The sequence below is a fragment of the Cryptomeria japonica genome, chromosome 10 (genome assembly GCF_030272615.1).
Source record: "Cryptomeria japonica chromosome 10, Sugi_1.0, whole genome shotgun sequence".
In the NCBI taxonomy this organism is placed as follows: Eukaryota; Viridiplantae; Streptophyta; class Pinopsida; order Cupressales; family Cupressaceae; genus Cryptomeria; species Cryptomeria japonica.
The window spans coordinates 301,158,800-301,182,025 of NC_081414.1; the positions used below are offsets into that span (position 1 = coordinate 301,158,800).

General features: G+C 35.7%; 1 protein-coding gene across 2 annotated transcripts; it reads right to left on the reverse strand.

The window, feature by feature from the left end:
• Positions 1-282: 282 nt before the first annotated feature.
• On the reverse strand, positions 283-2,531 carry LOC131048207 (disease resistance RPP13-like protein 4). Of its 2 annotated transcripts, none has more exons than XM_057982100.2 (2): positions 1,193-2,531; positions 283-1,017 (listed from the first exon to the last, which is right to left on the reverse strand). In XM_057982100.2, the coding sequence occupies exon 1, from the start codon at positions 2,400-2,402 to the stop codon at positions 1,602-1,604; it is 801 nt and encodes a 266-aa protein (XP_057838083.2). In that variant the 5' UTR covers positions 2,403-2,531; the 3' UTR covers positions 283-1,017; positions 1,193-1,601. The 2 variants fall into 2 exon arrangements, with proteins under 2 accessions (XP_057838083.2, XP_057838082.2); XM_057982099.2 differs by having other exon boundaries at positions 283-1,088.
• Positions 2,532-23,226: the final 20,695 nt, after the last annotated feature.

Sequence of the window (23,226 nt, forward strand, 5' to 3'; positions counted from 1 at the left end):
AAACAAATAATTTTAAAATATAATAATGATTCTAAATTAAATTAAATAATTTAAGATTGATATTTAATATTTATTAATAGATATATTTATGATATTTATAATGGTAAAAATGAAAAATATACTATAAATTATATTAATTTATTTTTAAAAATACAAAGTGATTTTGAATGTACTTTTGTTTCATAAAAATTCATTATCTTTTATCCAAACAATTTATTATATATTTATCTTCAAATTTTAAACTTTATAAATATCTTTAAAATAATTTTTTAACATAAATCATACATAGTGAATCAATAATTTACATTATAAAAGAAAATTATAAAAATACACCATTTTGCATTTCACTATTTTACAAACTCACTTTCGTGGAGGATAAATTTTGACATTGGGATTATTGGCTTTCAATTTATTCAATAATTCCCCACCCTGAAACATTTGTGTCACGTTCATCCGGTACAAGTGACACTCTTTCAGACTTTTCAAGAGCTCTAATCCACATGGAAGTTTCTTTAGATTGTCACATGACACTACTTTTAATATCTCAAGGCGTGGCATCGCTCCATCTTCTAATTCTGGCAACTCCTCTAACACTTGAAAGTCAAAAATTTCAAAAATCCGTAGTTTAGAGAATCCCCGGGCTTCCCAAACCCTTTTGGCAGTGCCTTGCAATGGCCATTCCATCTTAAATGTCAAGGAAGCGTAGACTCTTATTACTTTTCACACATTCTGGTACCTTGGTAATTTTTGTGTCGCTTAAATTCAAAACCCTAAGGAGCTTTAAATTTCCAACACAATTGCTCAATACCGAGATTCCAGTGCCACTCAAGTCAAGTACACGCAGTACTCTCGCATCATTGATCAAGATTGGTGGAATATTTTGAATGCCCGAATTTTTTGAAAAGGATATAGTGCGAAGATATGATATAGTGGAATATGTCCCGTTTCTTCCCATTACCTCTACCTCATCATCGCCTATGCTTCTCTTGCCCATTAAAATTCTGCGACACGTCCTGCCTGTTTGCACAGTGAGATCTTTCTTGAAGGCTTTCTCCACACTAAATGCACATTCACTTTCTTTTGCTATGCTAATGGCCAAATCAAGCAATAAATCATGCACTTTGAACCTTCTATAAAGCAAAGCATAATCATAACCATCAAACCAGACAGACTTTGAAGATGACATATATACCTTCCATCCGATGTCTAGTTAGTCCTCTCCTTGAGGAATATATCCTTCTGCTACCCACAGATTTATGAGATATTGGTAGTCTATTACCTCATCTTCGGGAAAGAAAGAAAGATGCACAAAACAGGGCTTCAGATTAGCAGGGAGAGAATCATAACTTAGCTTGAGAATCTGCATAATTGGATCCTCGGTAGAAGCTGCCGCTCTTAGCTGCTCCAATTTAAATTCCCACTCCCTAGATAATGTCGTGTTCGCCAGAGATGCTGCCACTGTTTTAACAGCCAAGGGCAATCTCCCACATTCCCCTTCTACTTGACAAGCAATCCCTTCAAGATGATGTGGCGGCTGATTTCCCTGAAAGGCAAAAGCGCAAAACAGGTTCCAGCTCTCCTCTTTTGACCAAGGTTGCAGCTCATAAACACGAGCATTCATGTTGCTGCTCACATGTTTGCTTCGTGTTGTGACCACAAGGGTTATTCCCCCTTGGAAGGCCAAGTGCCAATACTAAGTTCTCTTGTTCTGTTGCCCTCCACACATCATCCAACACAATGAGGAACTTTCTGCTTGCTAAACGGCCATGAATCAGCTCTGCTGCCTTTACCTCATCTACCCTCCCATTAACGACCTCGTTCAAACCCAGTTCCATGGCCAAAGCAGCCTGCAACTTTGTAAGGGAGTATGTCTGAGAAATAGCCAGCCAGATTGATTTCTCAAACTCACCCTTAATTTTGTTGAATACATTTTGCATTAGAAACGTCTTCCCGACGCCGCCAATACCAACGACGGCAATGACAAGCGCGACAGGGTCATTCAGTAGGTGGAGGACTTGTTCAACCTTGGACTCAATAGCCACTGGATGTGAGCCGCTCTCTATTACATAGCGAAACACTAACTGAGAATAGCTTAAAGAACAAACACAAGAGGATTGAGGGCTTTCATTATCAGTACCTTCATATTCAACAACACATTCGTCGAGTATGTCCTCTGCATCCAAAGCAATCTCTGCAACATCCAGCAGCCAGCTTTTCACGGACTCATTGTGTGCACTTAGGATATCTGCTTCTCTGAGATAGCTTCTTATCCTTGTAAGTTTTTCGCTCAGCCATTCAAAGTCCTTTCTGAAGTTAAGAACAAGTGAAGCCTCCTTATTTATCTGCTCTATCATCATCCAGCCAAGTTTTTCAACTACAAGACCAACCATAGCAGATTCCATATCTAATTTTTTGAGTAACTGTGAAACTAAAGCTTAATACTCAGCTACTGATCTATTCAAACTAACAAAAATAAGATCCCAAACTGCAATGAATGTGTGTAAGCGAGGGAAAGAAAGATGTATATTTATAACAGTGTGGGTAGAACTTGCTGGGAAGCGCTCCCAGTTCCTTCAATTATTTGAGTTCTTGTACATTCCTTTCTTGATAAGAAAGTGTTTAACCGCCCCATGTGACGATCGCTTTCTGGAATGTGAATGATTTGTTATGTCAAGTCATCTTCGATGGTATACTTTGTCATTTTATGTCACGGATATCTCGTATTGATTGTTTTCATTTCCTTCTTTTAAAGAACATTTGCATGGTCAAAATTGCATTATCATGCCTCCTTTGTGGCGTCGGTTTTAATTACCGAATAAGAAACCGAAGCACTCTCAAATATTACTTGACATGACTTGCACTCTCAAACATTATAATTTAATGTGAACATTTGATGTCTCTTTTAACAACTGAGAAACTAAAATGCAATAGTACAACAGGTAAAGATGTAAATTTATGAGGGTACATAGAACATGTTGGGATGGATTATCAGATTTCCAAGGGTCAAAGCCTTTTATTTTAGTTGTATTTTTACAGTTTCATTTTAGTGTTTGTATTGGTTTGATAAAAAAAAAATATTTTAGTTGTATTCTTACAGTTTCGTTCTAGTGTTTGTATTGGTTTGATAAAAAAAATTAGAAAGAGAACTAATCTTCAACTTATATGATAGGGTTAAAGTTATTCAAATCATTTTAATTATTTTCTTCTTTTCTTTTAGTGAGTATCATAATTCTAGATTTAAAATTATTTTTCAATTTTAGTTTTATAAAATAAGTTACGTTCATCATATTCGATTTACTACAATATCCTTTTTAGCCAATAAAGAGAAGAGCGAGCAAGGAAGAGGGGAACAAAATGAAAGAATTTGAGAGAGAGTGATCAAAACTAAAGAAATGGGAAAGCATTTAGTTGTACAAGAGCTCCTTTCTGTGAGGATTTCTTGAAGAAATTAGGAGAAACAGTGTTATACAAGTTCATGAGGAATCAGATTTATTTATTCATGCTCTCAAAGGTTGTCTTGTCTTTAGACTTGAGTAGGAGGATACATGTGATTCTTCCTTAATGGCCCGTGGTAGGTTGAATCGATGGGTGGCATGTTACGTATAGAATCTGGGAATGATGTTTTGAGAGGGCGCTACAAATTTTAGTGGCACCCTAAGTTTCTTGGCCTTCCCCAAGCCTCTTGGAAAGGGATCACCCAACATCGCTAATCTCGATCCATGGTACCCAGCTAATCGAGGAGAGAAATGAAAGTAGGAACGATCAACCCAACCCCAACAACTATAAAGGAACGATCAACCCAACCCCAACAACTATAAAGGTAATTTTTTATGCTTTTTTGAGTCTTTTTTTAATTAATTAATCAATTATGGTTTTAATGTTACTTTTATTTATATAATATATTTTAATCATCTCAAGTGTAAGATATTTATTTAAACTTGTATTTCTAATAGAGATACATTGTTAAAAACAAATTGAATTTAATATAACAACCCCCACTCATCTAATACCTAAATTTGATGGTCAATAACCATATTTAAATAATTTTATTGTAAACTATAATCAAAATATTAAAAATCATATTATATGAATTTTTTAATTAGAAACTATTAAATATATAATTATAATTAAATAAACATCTAATTATAAAAATATATCTTAACATTATCTTTTAATAAAGAAATGATATTTTTTTAAAATCAAATTTAATACAACCCCATCTCAATCAACTCCAACTAAATTAAAAATAAAAATTAATAAAATTTGATATTATAAACATAAAAGAAATAATTAAAATTTAAAGCCGAAATTCAATTCAATCCTACATGATTGTTAAAAAGAAAAATCTATTCTTTTAATTAAAAAACAAAATCAATTTGAAAAAAAAAATGAAAAAATGAAAATTCAATTCAAACTCACGTAGTTTTGACCCAAAAAAATCATCTACTTTTAATAAAACTCTCTTTAAATTTTTAAAAAATATCTACACACGTTAAAATAGAAAGCAAACATTAAATTTATTCACCTATTTATACATAATTTTCTACATATAGACCTATGTCTTTTCCAAAATTAAACGTCTTAAATAGAAATCTCTTACTATGATATTGCTATCAGGGTTCAACTCTGTAGTTTTTGAGTTAAACTCATTGACCCATGTTTCACGAGTAGTTCACAAGAACCCATCTCTCATAATAATGAATGGTCCACTTAACACTCATTGCATCTCAGACTTCCCAAGAGATCACCCATCCCAATACTACTCAGAATCTTCGTCCTATATTGTGTCTCCTCTACATTTGAATCCGAGCCTTCAAGTTGTTTTGGATCTACGATTCGGCGTGGTCTTCAGCCTAAAGTCTATTCCGTAGCAGTCATAAAAAAATTAGTCATTCTGGACGGACTGCCCAGTCAGAATTAACTTATTGTTGTATTTGTTAGATTTCCGACAGTGATATTGACAATCACATGGAAAGAGCAAATTTAGACGTCAGACGTGGCTTCGTCGATGTCCCCTGCTTCATATTGATGACTACGTGTCAATAAATATAGAGAGGTTGCAAAAAGGCAAGAATCGCATTATTTATAATGGGACAACTCACAAGATTTCGAAGAGACGAGAAATCTCCCGAACGAGTGGACATAAATAATGCGATCGTCGCGAGAGAAACCAAAGAGACGTCTTTTAAGGGTACGTAGGGCGAGGGGTTCATACTGGAGTGGATTAATTTTGGGATTTATGGATATAAAATTATTAAAATTAGCACTTTAGTTATAGGTGTAAGGGATATGTGTATAGGTAGTTGATGGAAAATATAAATGAATTAACATTATATAAGGAAGTATATAAATGTATAGATTTATAGACATTTATTATTTTCTAATATAATTTTTTATATAATTTTGTTAAATTTTATCATTATTTTAAAATAATAAAATTTCTTGTAACAATTAGCATTCATTTTGAATGAATCAAAGTTACACTAGTGTCTTTTTGTACTTTTTCTAGTTTCTCTTCAAAAAATTTAGCATTCCAATGCATTGAAACACATTAGAAAATCTATTGATTCTAACTACTTCACTAGATATGTAAATTTATAGAAACCAAACTATTTTTTTGATAAAGATGATAAATCTTATTTGTTTCTTTTTCTTGATCATCAAGTGTCCACTTATAAAAGATAAATTCTTGTAATTGATTCATGATAATATTTTTTCTAAATTAAAAAAAAAGAAACAATTTAACGTCTATAACTTAAACAAAGTGTACAAGTAATTGTGCATCCCTAAACGTTTAATTGTGAGAGCAATTGTAGGCGATCTTCTTTCTTTCTAATAATATTGTATGGACTCTGATGCTCTGCAAAAAGGAAGGATTAGTAAAAACCTGGTTTGATAGCTAAACATATACAAAGAAACACAAGAGACAAGAGTTAGTCATTAGTGTTAGCAAATCAAAGGTTGAATACTATCCTAAGCAAGCATATCAAGAAAGACACTACTAAACAAATAGAAAGTTTAAGGAATCTACAAAAAGTCACTAAACATCTCCATATGCTCTCTACCATGCTGGTAGCTTCTCCTTCCTTGTTCCTCTCCTCTTCAAGTTCCAAATTAGTGTAGCTCTCAACAGCTTTTTGCACTATGGATGCCTTATGGAGGTTCAAGATGAAAAGATGATTAATCTAAAATGTTATGCAAATATGAACAAGAGCTAAAATGCGAGATTATCTAATTAGCTAGTGTTGATTTTAAAACAAAAGAGTGACTATGATTGATTATCTAATGCTCTCTAAAAATGGCTATAATGTAAATGCATACAAGTTTTCAGGATCTGGATTATGAAGAAATGAGCTCTATTTATAAGAAAAATGGAGCAATGGATGGTTGAGATTGAGTAATCTCAACAAGGGTTAGGATTGAATGATATTCAATCCATGTGAGGGCTTTCAACTCAATCCCAGGATGAAAAGTGTCAACGTGAGAGGAGTTTAGAGGAGAGGAAATAAGCATTAAATGCTTGACATGACCTGAGGGTTAACTTGGGAGTTAAGGTTAAGGTTGGGTTGAGTGAATAAATTCATTATCCAAATAATAATCCTTTTATCCAATGGATAAACTCTTGTGCAAGAGTTAGTGTGGATAACCATGGTCAAACCAATAAATGCTTGAGGAGACACATGGGTTACATGAGGGTCGAGTTAGGGGTCAAAGTCCCTAACCATGGGTGCAAGTGGATTTAAACATTAATGGTCATGTAAGAGCCATAAGTGGTTTGGAAGACTTTAGAGGTTAAATTGTTGAACACACAAAGCATTTAATATTTTTCAAAGACTTTGAAGTCTTTGAGAAGAGACCCCAAGTTGCTTAGGAATGTGACAATATTTAGGGGATGGATTAGGCTAATTAGGAAGGGGTTAGAAGAAGCTAGAAGGGGGTTAGGATTGCAAGTGGGTTCGGTGGGTGAGAGAAAATAGGAGTTTTATTAAAATAAAATTCATTTATTTCAATAAATAGGTGCAAGTTGTATTTTTAGGAGAATACAAGGGGTGGATTTAATGATTTAAATAAATGTTTTATTTAATTTATTTAAAAGAGGAAAGGGAATTAAATGAAATAAATAGAATTTATTCATTTAATTGATTGTGAATTTGGTTTAATGAATTAATTAAAATAAATTAATAATTCATTTAATTAATAGGAGAATGTTTGAAGATGAATTAATTAAATGTTAATTTAATTAACTGATGGCTAGTGGGTTTTTAATCAAATAAATAGAAAATATTCATTTAATTAAAATGGACAGATTTGTGTGGCTACAAACTCTTTTTCATTTTGGAATATCAATTAAAAGAGAATCTAGGTTCTATGTGATGGTATTTTTTGGATTTGATTCTAAAGCCTGTTGTAAATGTAAGGCCTTGTCTTTCAGGTTTTACTAATAATTGTTGTGGCTTTATTTAGTTTTAGGCCTTGTGATTTGTGTATAGTGATAGCCCATGCCATGTATAGTGGTATTTGTGTACGACTGCCTTGGGATATCAGTTGTATCGGTATAGTTTTTGGGTTTGTTTCATACCAAGGTCAACCATAATAGTTGACAAATGTACGTTAACATATGATGACAATTATGGGTGCCTAGATCCAAAGGAATATACAATATCTTTGACCTCTCAGAGAGATCCATTTATAAGACCAGCTTGGATCCATAGGATTGTTGTAAGTATAACAGGTTGAAATCTTCTTAGTAACATGTCTTGGGAAATTTGGTCATCATTATCAGTAGTAGCTAGTTTTTTTTGTGTATTTACTGCAAAACATAGTGCAATAGTTACATTTAGTTGTTTTGACATTTTTTATTATGTAATAATGCTAGCTCATTTGTAGAAAATAAATGTATCGATTGGTCAACCTCTTCTTGTTCATATGTCATTAGTTTCTTGTTTGTAAGATTCATTAACAATTCACAATAATGCTCCATGGGTTCTACATTGTGCATGTTTTGTAATGTGTGATGGAATTGTCGTTGAATTGGATCGTCATCTTCTTGTCTAAATATTGTTTGTATTGTTACAACTGTATTTTTGTGCCGAAGATTTCTTGCAGTTGTATGTGATGCATAGATAGGTTTATCCATACTAGGTGGTAGTTGGTCAAGGTCTTAGGACTACAAGAATTATAGAAATGCAAATAAAGAAAATATTTTGTTGTTGTGGTATTGCTTCACGTAACCTTCTATAGATTTGTAATACTCATTTTCAACCAATAAATCTCATGTCATCAATGAGAATGTATTGTATAGTTTTCATGTGTTCTTGGAATGTTGTCAATGATCGTCCTTGCAATGGTTGCATTTCTCTAATTAGAATCTTGAGGGTTGCATGTATAGTTGAGGTGTGTATTGTATACACATAAATCTGGCTTGAATAATTATTTGGATGCAAAGGGTATTTAAATATTCCTCTATTATACAGTTGAATTCCCTCATTTCATTATATAATTCGCTTTTTCCAAAATTCCTCAAAAAACCTATTCCCCTCACCCATTTGCATTTTCCTACATATCCACATCTTCATCTCCTTTTCCACCTCATCAAACATATCAGCATGTGACAAGTGAAAAGAGCTATTTTACAAATAAAATTGGTCAATAATACTCACATCAAAGGTACTCGAACCTTACATTTGGGTACTTGTGTTAGTCCCAACCGGTGCTGAGAGGGGAGGGGTGAATCAACACTTTACTGGTTATATCAGATTGAACCTTAATCAAAATTTCTTTTCAAACTTAATACTTATTAGAATAAGAAACATTAATAAACTACATGCACAAACCTGACCATTTACACAAGAACACCAAGATTTATCTCGTGGAAACCCAAATGGGAGAAAACCACGGTGTGAGCAGAAACTCACAAAATCTGCACTCTTCAGGAGTACGCCCAGTGAGGAGCCATCCCTGTTACGAGATTACAAAGACACCTTTAGGTGCCACTTGGTTAAGGGATTTTCTTTTAGGTCTGTTAGAGGTAGCCTTGTTAAAGGACTTATGATCATCAATTAAGATTTCACCTAGTAAAGGGATTTTACAAAGGGAATTGTTAAAGTCAACCCTGTTAAGGGATTTTGAGTTGCAATGGTTAGAAAGAAATAGGAAGTGGATCTGCTAGAATAGCTACTGATAGCTTGATCAGATCACAGTGAATCTCATACTCTGTCTACACCAATTGTGTCTTCTCTACACTACACCGGTTCTCTGCTCATACCCTCGGCTCTGCACTCTATCGGTCCTCTACTCATACCCTCGACTCTGCACTTTGTCGGTCTACTTCACATACACATCACTCTACTAAATCACTTAGCAATTCATCACTCTTCAATCTGCACGTTGGATCTCTTCTCATAGGATTTGCACTTTGCAATTTTTACGATCAAAATTTTTAGTTTTCACTAGAAACCTTTATACTAAACTTAGTAGATTTGAAATTCAAAACTTTCCAAATCTTCTCACACTCTCACTGTGCGCTCTCCATCAATCTCACCAATGACTCATCCTTAACTGCCTCTGCAACTCATAGTTTCACCAACCTCTGGGTCATGTTCTGTCTTTTTAATGCGAACCAAAAAATCCGCACAAATCTCACCTTAACTGATTGTTAACTGCAGTAGACTTCACTATCCATTTGTTTGATGATATCTCGCCATGAATGACTCGCCTTTGGTCATCGTATCTAGCATACCGATCACTACTCTGAGATTCCCTATGGATATCATCCTTCAACCTGTATCATCATTTCACCGGTGTAACTCTTCTTCTTTTGTCATCGGTCACTGGTTATCAATTAGACTAATCACCTATCTGTCCAGAGTATTCCAGTCATGCACTAGACTACTAAACTGCAATCTAAGTCACTTCTTGTGACCACATCATCATTTCATTTGCCACTTTACAAAAACTGATCTCAACACCTATCGGGTGCTTGACTGACCGGTCGACTACTCTGTTTATCCTTGAACCGATTAGTCTTCTGCCAACACATTGTTCAAGTGTGTCAATGATGCATATTAGGGAAGCACATAATCTTCCATATTGTTTGCAACCATGAGTAAACCATTGAGGTTTCCTACATCTTCTTTCCTATGAGCTTGGCCTTATTCACCGGTAAGTGTTGGTCATCAATGACAATACTAACTGATGAACCGGTTGTGCCAACACCATCAGCTATGCCAACAATATCCCTGTTTCGCATTGATGGCAACACTCCATAATTTGTCTTATCAGTTGCTCCTACATGTACTTTCTTCATTTCTTTTACCGGTCATTACTTATGCTCTAAGTAATGAGTATCTCCCCCTAACACTGGCAATAATTTGTTTCCATCAGACCACTCTAACCACTTCTAGCAACCCTCTACTTTAGCAATACTCAAACACTATAATAATCTCCCCCTTTGATAGCAATACCAAAGGTGTAGTCTAGACTCCCTATTTCACAAACTGCACTGACTGCTCCCCTAACAGGAGTAGTCCATAATCATCAATCCAAATACATAGATTTTTTAATAAAATCATACCGAATTGATGTTGTTCCGATGTTTACTCACCTTAGAGTATGCAGAGAAATTACCCCTAGCTTACCTCTGAGATATTCAAAGCTGTCCTTTGGTAGTGGCTTGGTGAAGATATCTGCCCCCTGTTCTTTTGTTGGTATATATTCCAACCTTACTTCCTTGTCTTGAACCTATTCCCTAAGGTAGTGATATTTGATAGCTATATTCTTTGTCTTGGAATGCATCACCGAATTCTTGGATATATTGATAGCATTGGTGTTATCATAGTGAATCACCACAAGTTCAGTCACCTTTTCTTAGATACCTTCCAATATTTGGTTGACCCATACTATATGTGTACAGTTGATTGCAGCAGCCACATACTCTGCCTCAATTATGGATTGAGAGATGCAATTATGTTTCTTTCTTGTCCATGACACAATCTTGTCTCCAAGAAAGAATGCACCTCCACTAGTTCTCTTTTTGTCATCAATGTTCCCTGCCCAATCTTCATCGGTGAAGACACTTAAGTTGAAATATCCCTTATGTGGATACTAGAGACCATACTCATTAGTCCCCTTAAGGTATCTAAATATTCTCTTAACCACCACCATATGAGTCTTTTTTGGATTTGCAGCAAATCTAGCAACCAAGCCAATGGCTTGTGCTATTTCTAGTCTATTGTGTACAGTTGGCATATGATGAAGCGGTGACAAATTATGTTGTCATTGATGTCAATATGTGTTCAAGCACATACACCGATATGAAGCTTGGAAGCAGTACAGGTCAACCGATATGAAGAGATGTAGTGAACTGGTGTCAGGGTTTCATTAAGTGTGACTACCAGTTGGTAGTCTCAGCTTTAGGGTTTCCAGTTTGGCAATCTAGCTTGTGCAATGAAACCAATGATATTTTGTGATGAATTATCTAAGAAATAAGGATGAGATCGAGATGCCACATCATTTTTTTGCACGTGAAGGACTTCCTTGAGGATCTTGCATGTGAAGATCGATTGCATTAAATGTCTACCTCGGGAATGAACATTCTTCTTAGTAGTATGAGAAGAAAACGTGATGGGTTACTGATTTCTATGTGCAGTGAAGAATGGATGATGTATAATGACTTGTGATCTATTTGAGATTGTTTCATTCTATGAAAAGTGTTTGGATGGTCAGGATTGGACCACTTGTAACTGTAAACCTAAGATTCTTAGGGTTTAGGGTTTGTGTTACTGACCTAATTCTTGTCTATAAGGTCAATGAGTTTTGATATTGTTGTCGTTGGCAAAAGTTGTGTATGTATCCGAGTGATGAGATACTTGCTAGACTAGTGAGTGAAAACTACAGAGTGTGATTGTAGAGCAGAGGAACTCAAAAGGATGTGCTTTAACATATAGTGTTGTTATCAAATCAAAGTTTTACCTATTGTCTTCTAACCATTTCAACAGAAGGAAAATCCCTTTAATAGGTAGCTTTAATAGGCTTATTGTAAATCCTCTAATCAGGTGACTCAAGTTCATTGAGTTCTTTAAATCCTCTAGTGAGGTAACCTTTAACAGGGTTTCAACCTTTAACAGGGTATATAGCCATCCCTTAACCAGGTGATCTTTAACAGGATCAATTCCTAGCAGAACCTTATTGTAAAGTCTTTAACCGGACTAGGCTCCTAACAGAGAGAGCTTCAAAAGAGTTCAAAACAAGCTTGTGGGTATTCATCCCCACCGTGGTTTTTCCCATTTGGGTTTCCACGTGAAAAATATGTGTGTCATGAGTTGTGCATTTTCGTGTGATGATTAAGCATTCTTTGTTTAAGTGATTATGCATGCAGAGTTAATGGGTATAGTATTGCTAATATACCACATGCATATGTTTATGGGTGAAGTGGTTATCTAGTATTGAATATATTTGAAATGTTCAGTTTTACCAGTTTATGTTGTCTGAAGTCTTACTATGTTTAACCAGTATTGCCATGGTTAAGTTCAGTAATGAAGACAACCGGTTAGCATTTTTTTAGCTCTAATAAGTTGTGGATAAGTTTTTATATGTATTGATTCACCCCCCCCTCTCAGTACTAGTTAGGGTATTTGTTGTTCATCATTATTTATCATGTATTGCATACTGCAGCTTACCGATCATGGATCGATAAAGTGTCTCATTCACTTCATTAGCCTCATCATTTTTGGAGAGCTTGCAACTTGTAACCATTGGATTTCCAACAGATTCAGAATCTTCCATTCCAAAAGTCTTCAATATTTTGCTTATGTACTTGACCTGGCTAATGAATATACCATTCTTTATCTAAGATACTTGTAGACCGATGAAGAATTTTATTTCACCGATTATGGACCTTTCAAATTCTCACTTCATTTCATCTGCAAAACCTTTTCTCATCTCATCATCTCCCCCAAATATGATGTCATCTACAAAAAAATTTGCAATCAACTATTTTCCTTCTTCTCTGTTCTTCAAGTACAAGTTGTTGTTGTCACTAGTTCTTGTGAACCCTATGCTTAATAGATATGAGTGCAGCCTCTCATACCAAGCTCTTGGTGCTTTTTTTACCCCATACAAAGCCTTCTTCAACTTGCATACCATATCTCTTCCATCTTCTAATACAAACGCTTCGAGTTGCTCTATGTACACTTCTTCCTCTCAAACACCATTCAAGAATGCCGATTTGACATCCATTTGGTAAACTTTGAACTTCTTGTAAGCAACATAAGCAAAGAATATTTTGACCCCTTCCATCCTGGCCACTGATGCAAAGGTTTCTCCATAATATAAACCTTCTTCTTGAGCATACCCTTTGCAAACTAACCTTACTTTGTTTCTTACTACTTGACAGGTTTCATCCATTTTGTTTCTAAACACCCATTTGGTTCCTATCACATTTTTGTTCTCCGGTTTGGGCACAAGAGTCTGAGTTTCATTTTTCTCAATCTGCTCCACTTTTTCCTCCATGGCTTTGATCCAGTCTTCATCTTTTAGAGCCTCCTTTGCTGTTTTCGGCTTAATTTTGGAGAGCAGACAGGTATTCTCTCTTGTTCTTCTTCTAGTCAATACTCATTCATCTTTGTTAGCAGAGTGATTGTTTCTGCCATACCTTGCTAGTACCGGTTTGTTTCTTAGAGCTTCTTCTACTGGTTGTGCAGGTTCTACTTCACATGCTTCCTCATTCGTCGCTACAACAGGATTCTCTTTAGCAAGTTTGACTATTACAATGTTCTTAAATCCTTTATAATCCTCTGGTTCACTCTTGCTATCTTGTTCATTTTTCTTAGAGAACGCATCTACTCTAACATTAGCACTCTCCACAATCTTACCGGTCCTTTTGTTCAAACACTGATATGCTTTACTCTTTGTGAAGTAACCTAAGAAGGTTCCCTCATCACTCTTGGGATCAAAATTTCTAGAGTACTCATCCCTCTTGACATAGCACCTGCTTCCAAATACTTTGAAATAACTCACACTGGGTGAGTATCCACACCATAATTCATAGGGAGTTTTATTTTTCCCTTTCTTCACCTGTATCTGGTTGAAGGTATACACAATAGTGCTTACTACTTTTCTCCATAAGATATGTGGAATATCCTTTTGTATTATCAAAGTCCTTGCACAGTCAATCAGAGTTTTGTTTCTTCTTTCAACAACCCTATTTTGCTGAGGTGTTCTGGGGGCAGACATTTGTCTCATAATCCCTTGTTCTTCATAGTAATTTATGAACTCTTGAGATGTGAGCTCTCCTCCTCTGTCTAATCTCAAACATTTCAGACTCTTACCGGTTCCTCTCTCCACTCGAGCCTTGAAGACCTTAAACATGTGAAAGGCTTCAGATTTTTCTTTCAAGAATACAACCCACATCATTCTTGAGAAATCATCTACAAACAACATGAAGTACCGGTCCCCATAGAAACTCTTAGTTCTCATAGGACCACACAAATTTGTATGCACCAAGTCTAGCACATTCTCAGATGAATAAGATTTGTTGTTGAATCTAGATCCGGGCAACTTTCCTAGTTGACATTATTTACACATAGCATTCTCAGGTTTCATAATGTCAAGCATACCTCTGACAAACTTCATTTTACTAACCTTTTCTATACTATCAAAACTTACATGACACAATCTTTTGTGCCACAGCCAACTATCTTCTACCTTTGCCACTAAGCAACTTCCTACAGTGGAGTCTAGGCAGAACATATTTCCTCTAGTTTGTTTACTGCTAGCAATAAGACTTCTTGATTTGTCATTTATTTTGCATATTCCTTCATTTAATTCTAACCGATAACCCTTATTGTTAAGTTGTGCAACACTTAACAGACTATATTTTAGCCCTTCTACCTAATAAACATCTTCACAATTTGTTTTATCATTTAGGGCTATACATCCCTTACCTTTTACTGCACAAGGAGCATCATTATTGAATCTCATTGTTCCTCTATTATAGTCCTCCATATTGAAGAATTTGTTTCTATCACCAGTCATGTGGTGAGTACAACCACTATAAATTACCCAGTCTCCAAACCGGTTTGAACTAGAGATCAGTGCCATATCACTTTCCTTTGTGTTATCTTCCTTTACCACTACAAATGCAATTGCATCTCCATCATATCCTTCTGATTCTTCATCGGTAACTGCTTCTGCAAGATAACACTCCGTCTTGCTCTTGTCTTTGTAGATTCTAAAATTATCCTTCCTATCATTGTCAAGACATTTGGATGCAATATGACCTATTCTATTGCAAGAGAAACACTTCAAGAGAAGCTTACCTTTATACTTTCCTTTTCCTCTTGGAAAAATTCTTGCTAATAGAGCTTCAATCTCATCTTGTTTCTGTTCTTTAGATATCAGGTTGTCACATTCATGAGAATGATCAATTCTTGTAGCATAACTTTTTCTGGTTTCTTTTCTTCTCCTTGTTGGTGCAGGTATCATGGAAGCTTTGAAGGCAACATCAATCTTTGGTACACTATTATCATAGTTGCTCAGTTCAAAGGTAGTCAACTTGTCGATCAGTGAGTCAACTGAAACACTAACTGTTCCCGAGGATCTGAGCTCCTTAATTGCAGAAACTCTTATGGCATATTTTGGTGGCAAGGTTCTCAATATTTTGCTGACCACGTCATATTCTTCAAGATTTCCTCCAACGATTCTGATGGAATTTACCACATCCTTTATTCTTTTGCTATATTGTTCTATATTTTCTCCTTCTTGCATCCTCATCAAATTTGCCTCTTAAGTTGTCCACCTTAGCCTTTTATACATGAGGATGTCCTCCATAGATAGTCTTTAGCTTATTCCACATCTCATAGGTTGTATTCAAATTTTGAACCTTTGCATACTCATTATCAGATAGAGTGCTTGCAATCACATCCATAGTTGTAATGTTGTCTTGCCTTTCTTTGATTTGATCTGCAGTGAGAACCCTTGTAGGTTCATTGTACTCTATGATTACATGATTCTAGTACTGATCTCCTAAGGTTCTTAATTAGAGTTTCATTCTACCACAACATAAAGTGTAATTCTCCTTAGAGAACTTAGGGCCCTCATTTTGCATCATCTTGGATCTTTCTTTAAGCTGTTAAACTCTTCTGAATCTAAGGACCAAATCTCTGATACCAATTGTTAGTCCCAACCAGTACTGAGAGGGGAGGGGTGAATCAAAATTTTACCAATTATATATAACCTTAATCAATATTTCTTTTCAAACTTAATACTTATTAGAATAAGCAACATTAATAAACTACATGCACACACATGAACATTCACACAAGAACACCAAGATTTATCTCGTGGAAACCCAGATGGGAGAAAACCGCGGTGTGAGTAGAAACTCACAAAATCTGTACTCTTTAGGAGTACGCCCGGTGAGGAGCCATCCGTGTTAGGAGATTACAAAGACACCATTAGGTGCCACCCAATTAAGGGATTTTCTTTTAGGCCTATTAGTGCCTTTAGCCTATTAGAGGTAGCCTTTTTAAAGGACTTAGGATCATCAATTAAGATATCACCCAGCTAAGGGATTTTACAAAGGGACCTATTAAAGTCCACTTGGTTAAGGGATTTTGAGTTGCAATGGTTAGATAGAAACATGAAGTTGATCTACTAGAATAGCTACTGATAGCTTGATCAGATCACAATGAATCTCATACTATGTTTGCATCAGTTGTGTCTACTCTACACTACACCGGTTCTCTACTCATGCCCTCGACTCTGCACTCTGCCAGTCCTCTGCTCATACCCTCAGCTCTACACTCTGTCAGTCTACTTCACACACACTCTGCTCTGCTAAATCACTTAGCGATTCATCAGTCTTCACTCTACACGTTGGATCGCCTCTCACAAGATTTGCACTTTGTAATTGTGAGATTTTGCCAAGATCAAGAGGCAATGGAAAGCACAAATGAGAGAGAACAAAATAGATGATAGAAATAAATTGTATTTTATCAAGATGAAAAATATGATCAACTGGATCATTAAGCATTCGTTGTTACATACAATGAATATGAGCTTGCTTATATAAGCAAGGCTATATGGATATGTGAGCACACAAACATGACATGTGGCTCAATAAGAAACAAGGGTATGTAGGAAATAGGTGTGGGTAGGTAGGAGAAATAATATAATATTCCACATGAGGTGGATCACCCACTGAATGTGGAGTGTAACAACAAGATCACACTATAAAAGGTGGAAATTCTCCTACACACACTATCCCAATGTGGCACAAACACCCAAGTGTCTCATACCCAAACTACTATGAAATGCATTTCCTAAGTAAACTTAAGTAAGATGTAATAATATCCATGATGAATAATTATTTACACCAACACCCCCCCTTAAGTGCAAGAAGAAGAGACCATGAAGCCCTGGCTCAATGTCAAATCTCCTGCAAAGATGGTCCAATGATGATGACCAAAACTCCTCCCCATAAGGAAGAAAGAGAGCCAATGCTGCACCTATAATGTCAAAGTGTGACAAAACCAGGTACCAAGTCGATGACGATGAATCACTCGCTGCAACAAAAAGAAGATCAGGTGTGAACTCCACAGTTTTCCTAGTTGCCCCATGTGTGATTTGATAGATGGAAAGAAGATTATTTGTCAAGTGGGGTACACATAACACATCATTGAAGGAGTTATCCCCAATGGCAATAGATCCTTTCCCAATCACATCCATGTATGTATGATTGCCCATCAAAATTTACGGCATGTGGCAAGGCTCAAATGTAGAAAACATAGACTGCGAAGATGCCATATGATGAGAAGCCCCTGAATCATGACTTGTAGCAGCACAAAGAACTTGTCCCTTTCCTTTATCTGTCCCAAAAGAGTGATCCTTTCCTTTATCCTTGGAAGAAGAAGCTGATGTAGACATTCTAGAAGGTAGGTTGGTTCTATTCTTCTTAAGAAGATTCTTCAACTCATCAATATCCTTCTTATAACAATGATGTTCATCATGTCCTGACTTCTTGCAATATCCACAAAAAAGAATGTCCTTATATGATTTCCTCTTAGGTGAGAATGGTGAATCACCTTGTTGTGGAGAGGAAGATTGTGCTCCATCTTGTTGTGGTTTAGACTTAGGTTGCTTTTGATTCTTGCATTTTCCTTGATTACTTTAATTCCCTTTGTTAGCCACCAAAGCTTATGACTTTGAAAATTTGAGAATCCCCATTGTGGTCAACTTAGATTGCTCAAGTATCAACATCTCCGTGAATGAATCAAATGAGGGAGAAGTGTATGAGGAACCTTGAGATAACCTATGGGTGTGAAAGCTAGATACAAAGGTTGCATACTCTGAAGAAAGTTTGTCCAACAAGTTATAAACCAATTGAGCATCCTTTTTGTCAATTCCACAATCCTTTAGCTTTTCTCTTACCTCAGTTGCTTTTGTGACATAATCTTGGATTGTATCAAAATCCTTGGGATCCAAAGTTGTGAGTTCACTATCAAACTTGTAGCCCTTAATCTCAACAACTTGACCATACAATTTCTTAAAAATATCCCAAGCCTCTTTAATATTTGTACACTTATCAATGTGAAAAATGAGGTCATTTGATACATACTTTCTAAGTGTTCCAAGTGCCATAGCATTCTTAGTAAACCATTCAATTTGAGCATTAGGATCAACCTTAGGATCAGGTGGTGTTGTAATAGTTTCATTTACATAATGAATGAGTCATTTTTCCATTAGTTTACTCCATGCCTTAATTTTCCATGATGCATAATTATGAGGAGTTAAAAGTGGAAATTTAGGAGAACCCATAGCACCAAAATGAAAAAAACACAAGATAGAGAGAGGCACAATCACACAAGACACCCCCCAAAATACTCAATCAAGAAACCCCCAAAATGGTGATTTTGGCACTTTATACTTAGTGCATATACAATGGGCCACTTGCAAAACAAGACAAAGTGGACTTTTGATTTCAATTTACAACTTCTCAAAATGAGATCTAAGAGACTTCAACAAATACTGCTAGTGATCTAAACAGAGATCCAAGCAAAATGCAAGTACTAAATATGCCAAAAATGGCCAAATATAGAAAGTACAATTTCTACTTAAAATTACTGCAAACAAATGGCAGATTATGAAAGTAGATGAAAAAATATGCACTTTCAAAAAAAATGGTACCTGAAAAAGGAGTCCATATGAGCCCAAATGAAGCCTCCAAAGTTGTAAAAATCGAGATTTCATGATTTCCAAAAATCCTGTATCCAAAAATTAGAAGAATTATGCACCACTATATAGATCACAAAATTATACCCCAAAACAAAAAAAATTTCTCGAAAAAACGAGTCCGGATGAGTGAGATATCGCTATTTGAAAATTGCCTGCAAAATTATAATTTCTGGAAAATTTCTGCCGCAGCGTCAAACTTCAAATGCCTCTAGATTTGGCCTCTGAAGTCTGATTTGGATGAAACAAAAGGTAAAACTGACTTTCTTGGACCTCCTCAATCCAATGGTAACCTCAGATTTCAACCATAAAGCTTCAATAATAACCTGCAATAGAAAACTCCAAAATACACAACCTCAAATAGCATCAAATTTCTCTCAATTAACAAACCAATGACACTCTAATAGCTCTGATACCATGTGATATTTTGCCAAGATCAAGAGGCAATGAAAAGAACAAATAAGAGAGAAAAAAATAGATGATAGAAATAAACTGTATTCTATCAAGATGAAAAATATGATCAACTGGATCATTAAGCATTCGTTGTTACATACAATGAATATGAGCCTGCTTATATAAGCAAGTCTATATGGATATGTGAGCACACAAACATGACATGTGGCTCAATAAGAAATGAGGGTAGGTATGAAATAGGTGTGGGTAGGTAGGAGAAATAATATAATATTCCACATGAGGTGGATCACCCACTGAATGTGGAGTGTAACAACAAGATCACACCATAAAAGGTGGAAATTCTCCTACACACACTATCCCAATGTGGCACAAACACCCAAGTGTCTCATACCCAAACTACTATGAAATGCATTTCCTAAGTAAACTTAAGTAAGGTGTAATAATATCCATGATGAATAATTATTTACACAACCAGTAATTTTTACGATGAAACTTTTTAGTTTTCACTAGAAACCTTTATACAAAACTTAGTAGATTTGAAATTCAAAACTTTCCAAATCTTCTCACACTCTCACTGCACACTCTCCATCAATATCACCAATAACTCATCCTTAACTGCCTCTACAACTCATAGTTTCACCAACCTCTGGGTCATGTTTTGTATTTTTAATGTGAACCCAAAAATCCACATAAATCTCACCTTAATTGATTGTTAACTACAATAGACTTCACTATCCATTTGTTTGATGATATCTCGCCATGACTAACTCACCTTTGGTCATCGCATCTAGCATACCGGTCATTGCTCTGATATTCCTGGTGGATATCATCCTTCAACCTATATCACCAGTTCACCAATGCAAGTCTTCTCCTTTTGTCACCGGTCACTGATTATCAATTAGATTGATCACCTGTCTATCCAGAGTGTTCTGGTCATGCATAAGACTACTAAACTACAATCTGAGTCACTTCTTGTGATTGCATCATCATTTCATCTGTTAGTTTAAAGAAACTAATCTCAACACCTATCGGGTGCTTGACTGACCGATCGGCTACTCTATTTATCCTTGAACCGATTAGTCTTCTGCCAACACACTGCTCAAGTGTGTCAATGATTCATATTAGGGAAGCACTGAATCTTCCATACTATTTGCAACCATGAGTAAACCATTGAGGTTTACTACATCTTCTTGCCTATGACCTTGGCCTTGCTCACCAATAAGTGTTGGTCATCAATGACAATACTAACTGGTGAATTGGTTGTGCCAACACCATCACTTATGCCAACAACTTGAACCTTTTTTTCTCCATGCATCTTAGATACTTGAATCTTACATTTGGGTACTTGAACCTTTCTTGCTCTGTGCTTATTTTATCAAGGTTGTCTCCTTGGCCTTGACTTGGAAATAAATTCTCAACCTTCATCTACTTGGCCTTACCTCATAATTGATCTTTGCATCCTCACCATCCAATTTGCCAGATTGAATCTCAACCCTTGATTCCATGCCACCTCACTCTTGACCTTGGAAAGTCTATAAATAGATCCATTTCTAGCATGTAAATCATCTCTTATTTTTGCATCAAACTAATGCTCATTTTCATCTAGCTTATGCATCCATTTAATCTAGCTTGTTTAGCATGCTTTTAGTTTAAGATTGTTTATATCATGTTTATATCTTCATCTTAGCTTAATCTTAGTTTGTATATCTTGTATTTATCTCTCATGTTATCTTAATTGCACATCATCATAGGAATGTCATTCTCTAAGTTGTCATTTAATTGAATCTTGGGCATAGTCTTAGAGAACTAATTTTGCAGATTCACTAAGTCCTTGGACATAGAGGATAATGGGATGCTCTTGAGAGATTTTGTATATTTGTGTTTATATGCCTTTATTTGAATCTCTTGAATTAATGTCTCACTGGTACACCTAGGTGCTAACCCTCATTTTGTGTGTACATTTTTTGCACCCACTGAGGGGTTGCATTGCCCAAAATTGACCTTTTCTTGCAGGTATCCCGACAAACAGGCGAACAAGAAACATGTTTATGTGCATACGACACTCAGTTCAGCACGTCCAGCTCAGACAACGCATATATTTCCCAAAATTGCACATGCGACACCAAGAACATCACATATAGAACTTCTTTTAGCACATTTAACATTTTCTGTAGCGCATTTAAAATTTATAGTCACACATCTAGTTGTAGCACATTTCATTTATAAAACTGTGTATTCACATCTAAGTTTAACGCATTTACATTACAGAATAACACATTTAACTCATAGTTTAGCGCAATTAACCATCAAAATAGTGCATTCAAGTTTCTATGTTAAAAATCAATTTTTTTGCTACTAATTATAGAATTTTTGCTTCCAAGTTATTGTTTCGCGAGTCAAAGACTAAAATGCACAAATTACTAATGAGTTTATTGCAAATTTGTGGGCCAAAGACATCCTTCAAAACTTTGTGCTTGTTTTTCCTAAAATAGGCATTTAATTTTAATCTAAGGGGTTAATTCATTATTGTTTTTGTGTTGTAAGGTCAAAAGTGGTAGCTATATGCTCTCCTCTTAATTGGGTGATAAAAAAAACCAAACCCACCTAGATCTTTTTGCTTTCAAGTAGTGCATTTCTTTAGCGAGAAGCCCATAAGGTCGATGATAGGGGAATGACCCAAGTGGGGACGGTTGATGCCAACTAATCCAACCCACTATAAAATAAACATGATTTGGTGAAAATTAAATCAATGATAGTGGTTGGGAATAGATCTCCTTCATACCTTCAAGTATAACAAGCCTTGGTTTTCAAGGCTAGGAGACCTCTTAATTGAGTTTATACCTCGATGTGCAGAATTGATCCCTTACTACTACCAAATTAGAATAGAAGCCTACCTGTTTCACCTTCGAACACTACTATTCTCTTAGTGCGGGGAGGGGGAAGATTCTCTCTCGAAGACACCCACCATATGTTCCTCTTAATCTTCTATGTGAACTCCCCTTTTGAGTCCTTATTGCTAGGCTCATAACAAGGTTTCCACTAGCTCTCACAAAGGAAAAAATATGGGTGCCCTCTAGGGAGTGACAAGGCTATGTGAGCTGAAAGTATACCAGGTTGTGGGGTGAGAAATAGTTTGTGAAGTCGATCTCCTTTAGGTAGCTTGCTTGTATTTTGTCTTCTATGTGCAATATCTATGAAAACTTAGGCTTTCTTTAAAGCCTCTAGAACATACACTTCATGTTTAGAAGGATAGGGCAAAACAAGTGCTTGATCAAGTGTTTGTTGTGTTTATGATCACATCACAAGTAAGTGCACAAAGATGGGGGACCAAAACGATGCCAAAAATGTTTTTGGCCCCCATCAAGCCCTTTGATGCATGTCAAATAAGGCATGTACCCTATTTGGTGTGTGCCAAATAGGTTTAGCATGTCGAACTTAAGGTTTGGTCATGCCAAATCCATTTGGCGTGTGCCAAATAAGGCGAGCACCAAATTTGGCCTGCACCAAATGTGATTGCATTTTTTAGAAGTGCATCTTCATTTTGTAAAGTACAAATTGTATTTCATTTTGGCTCTGTCTCTT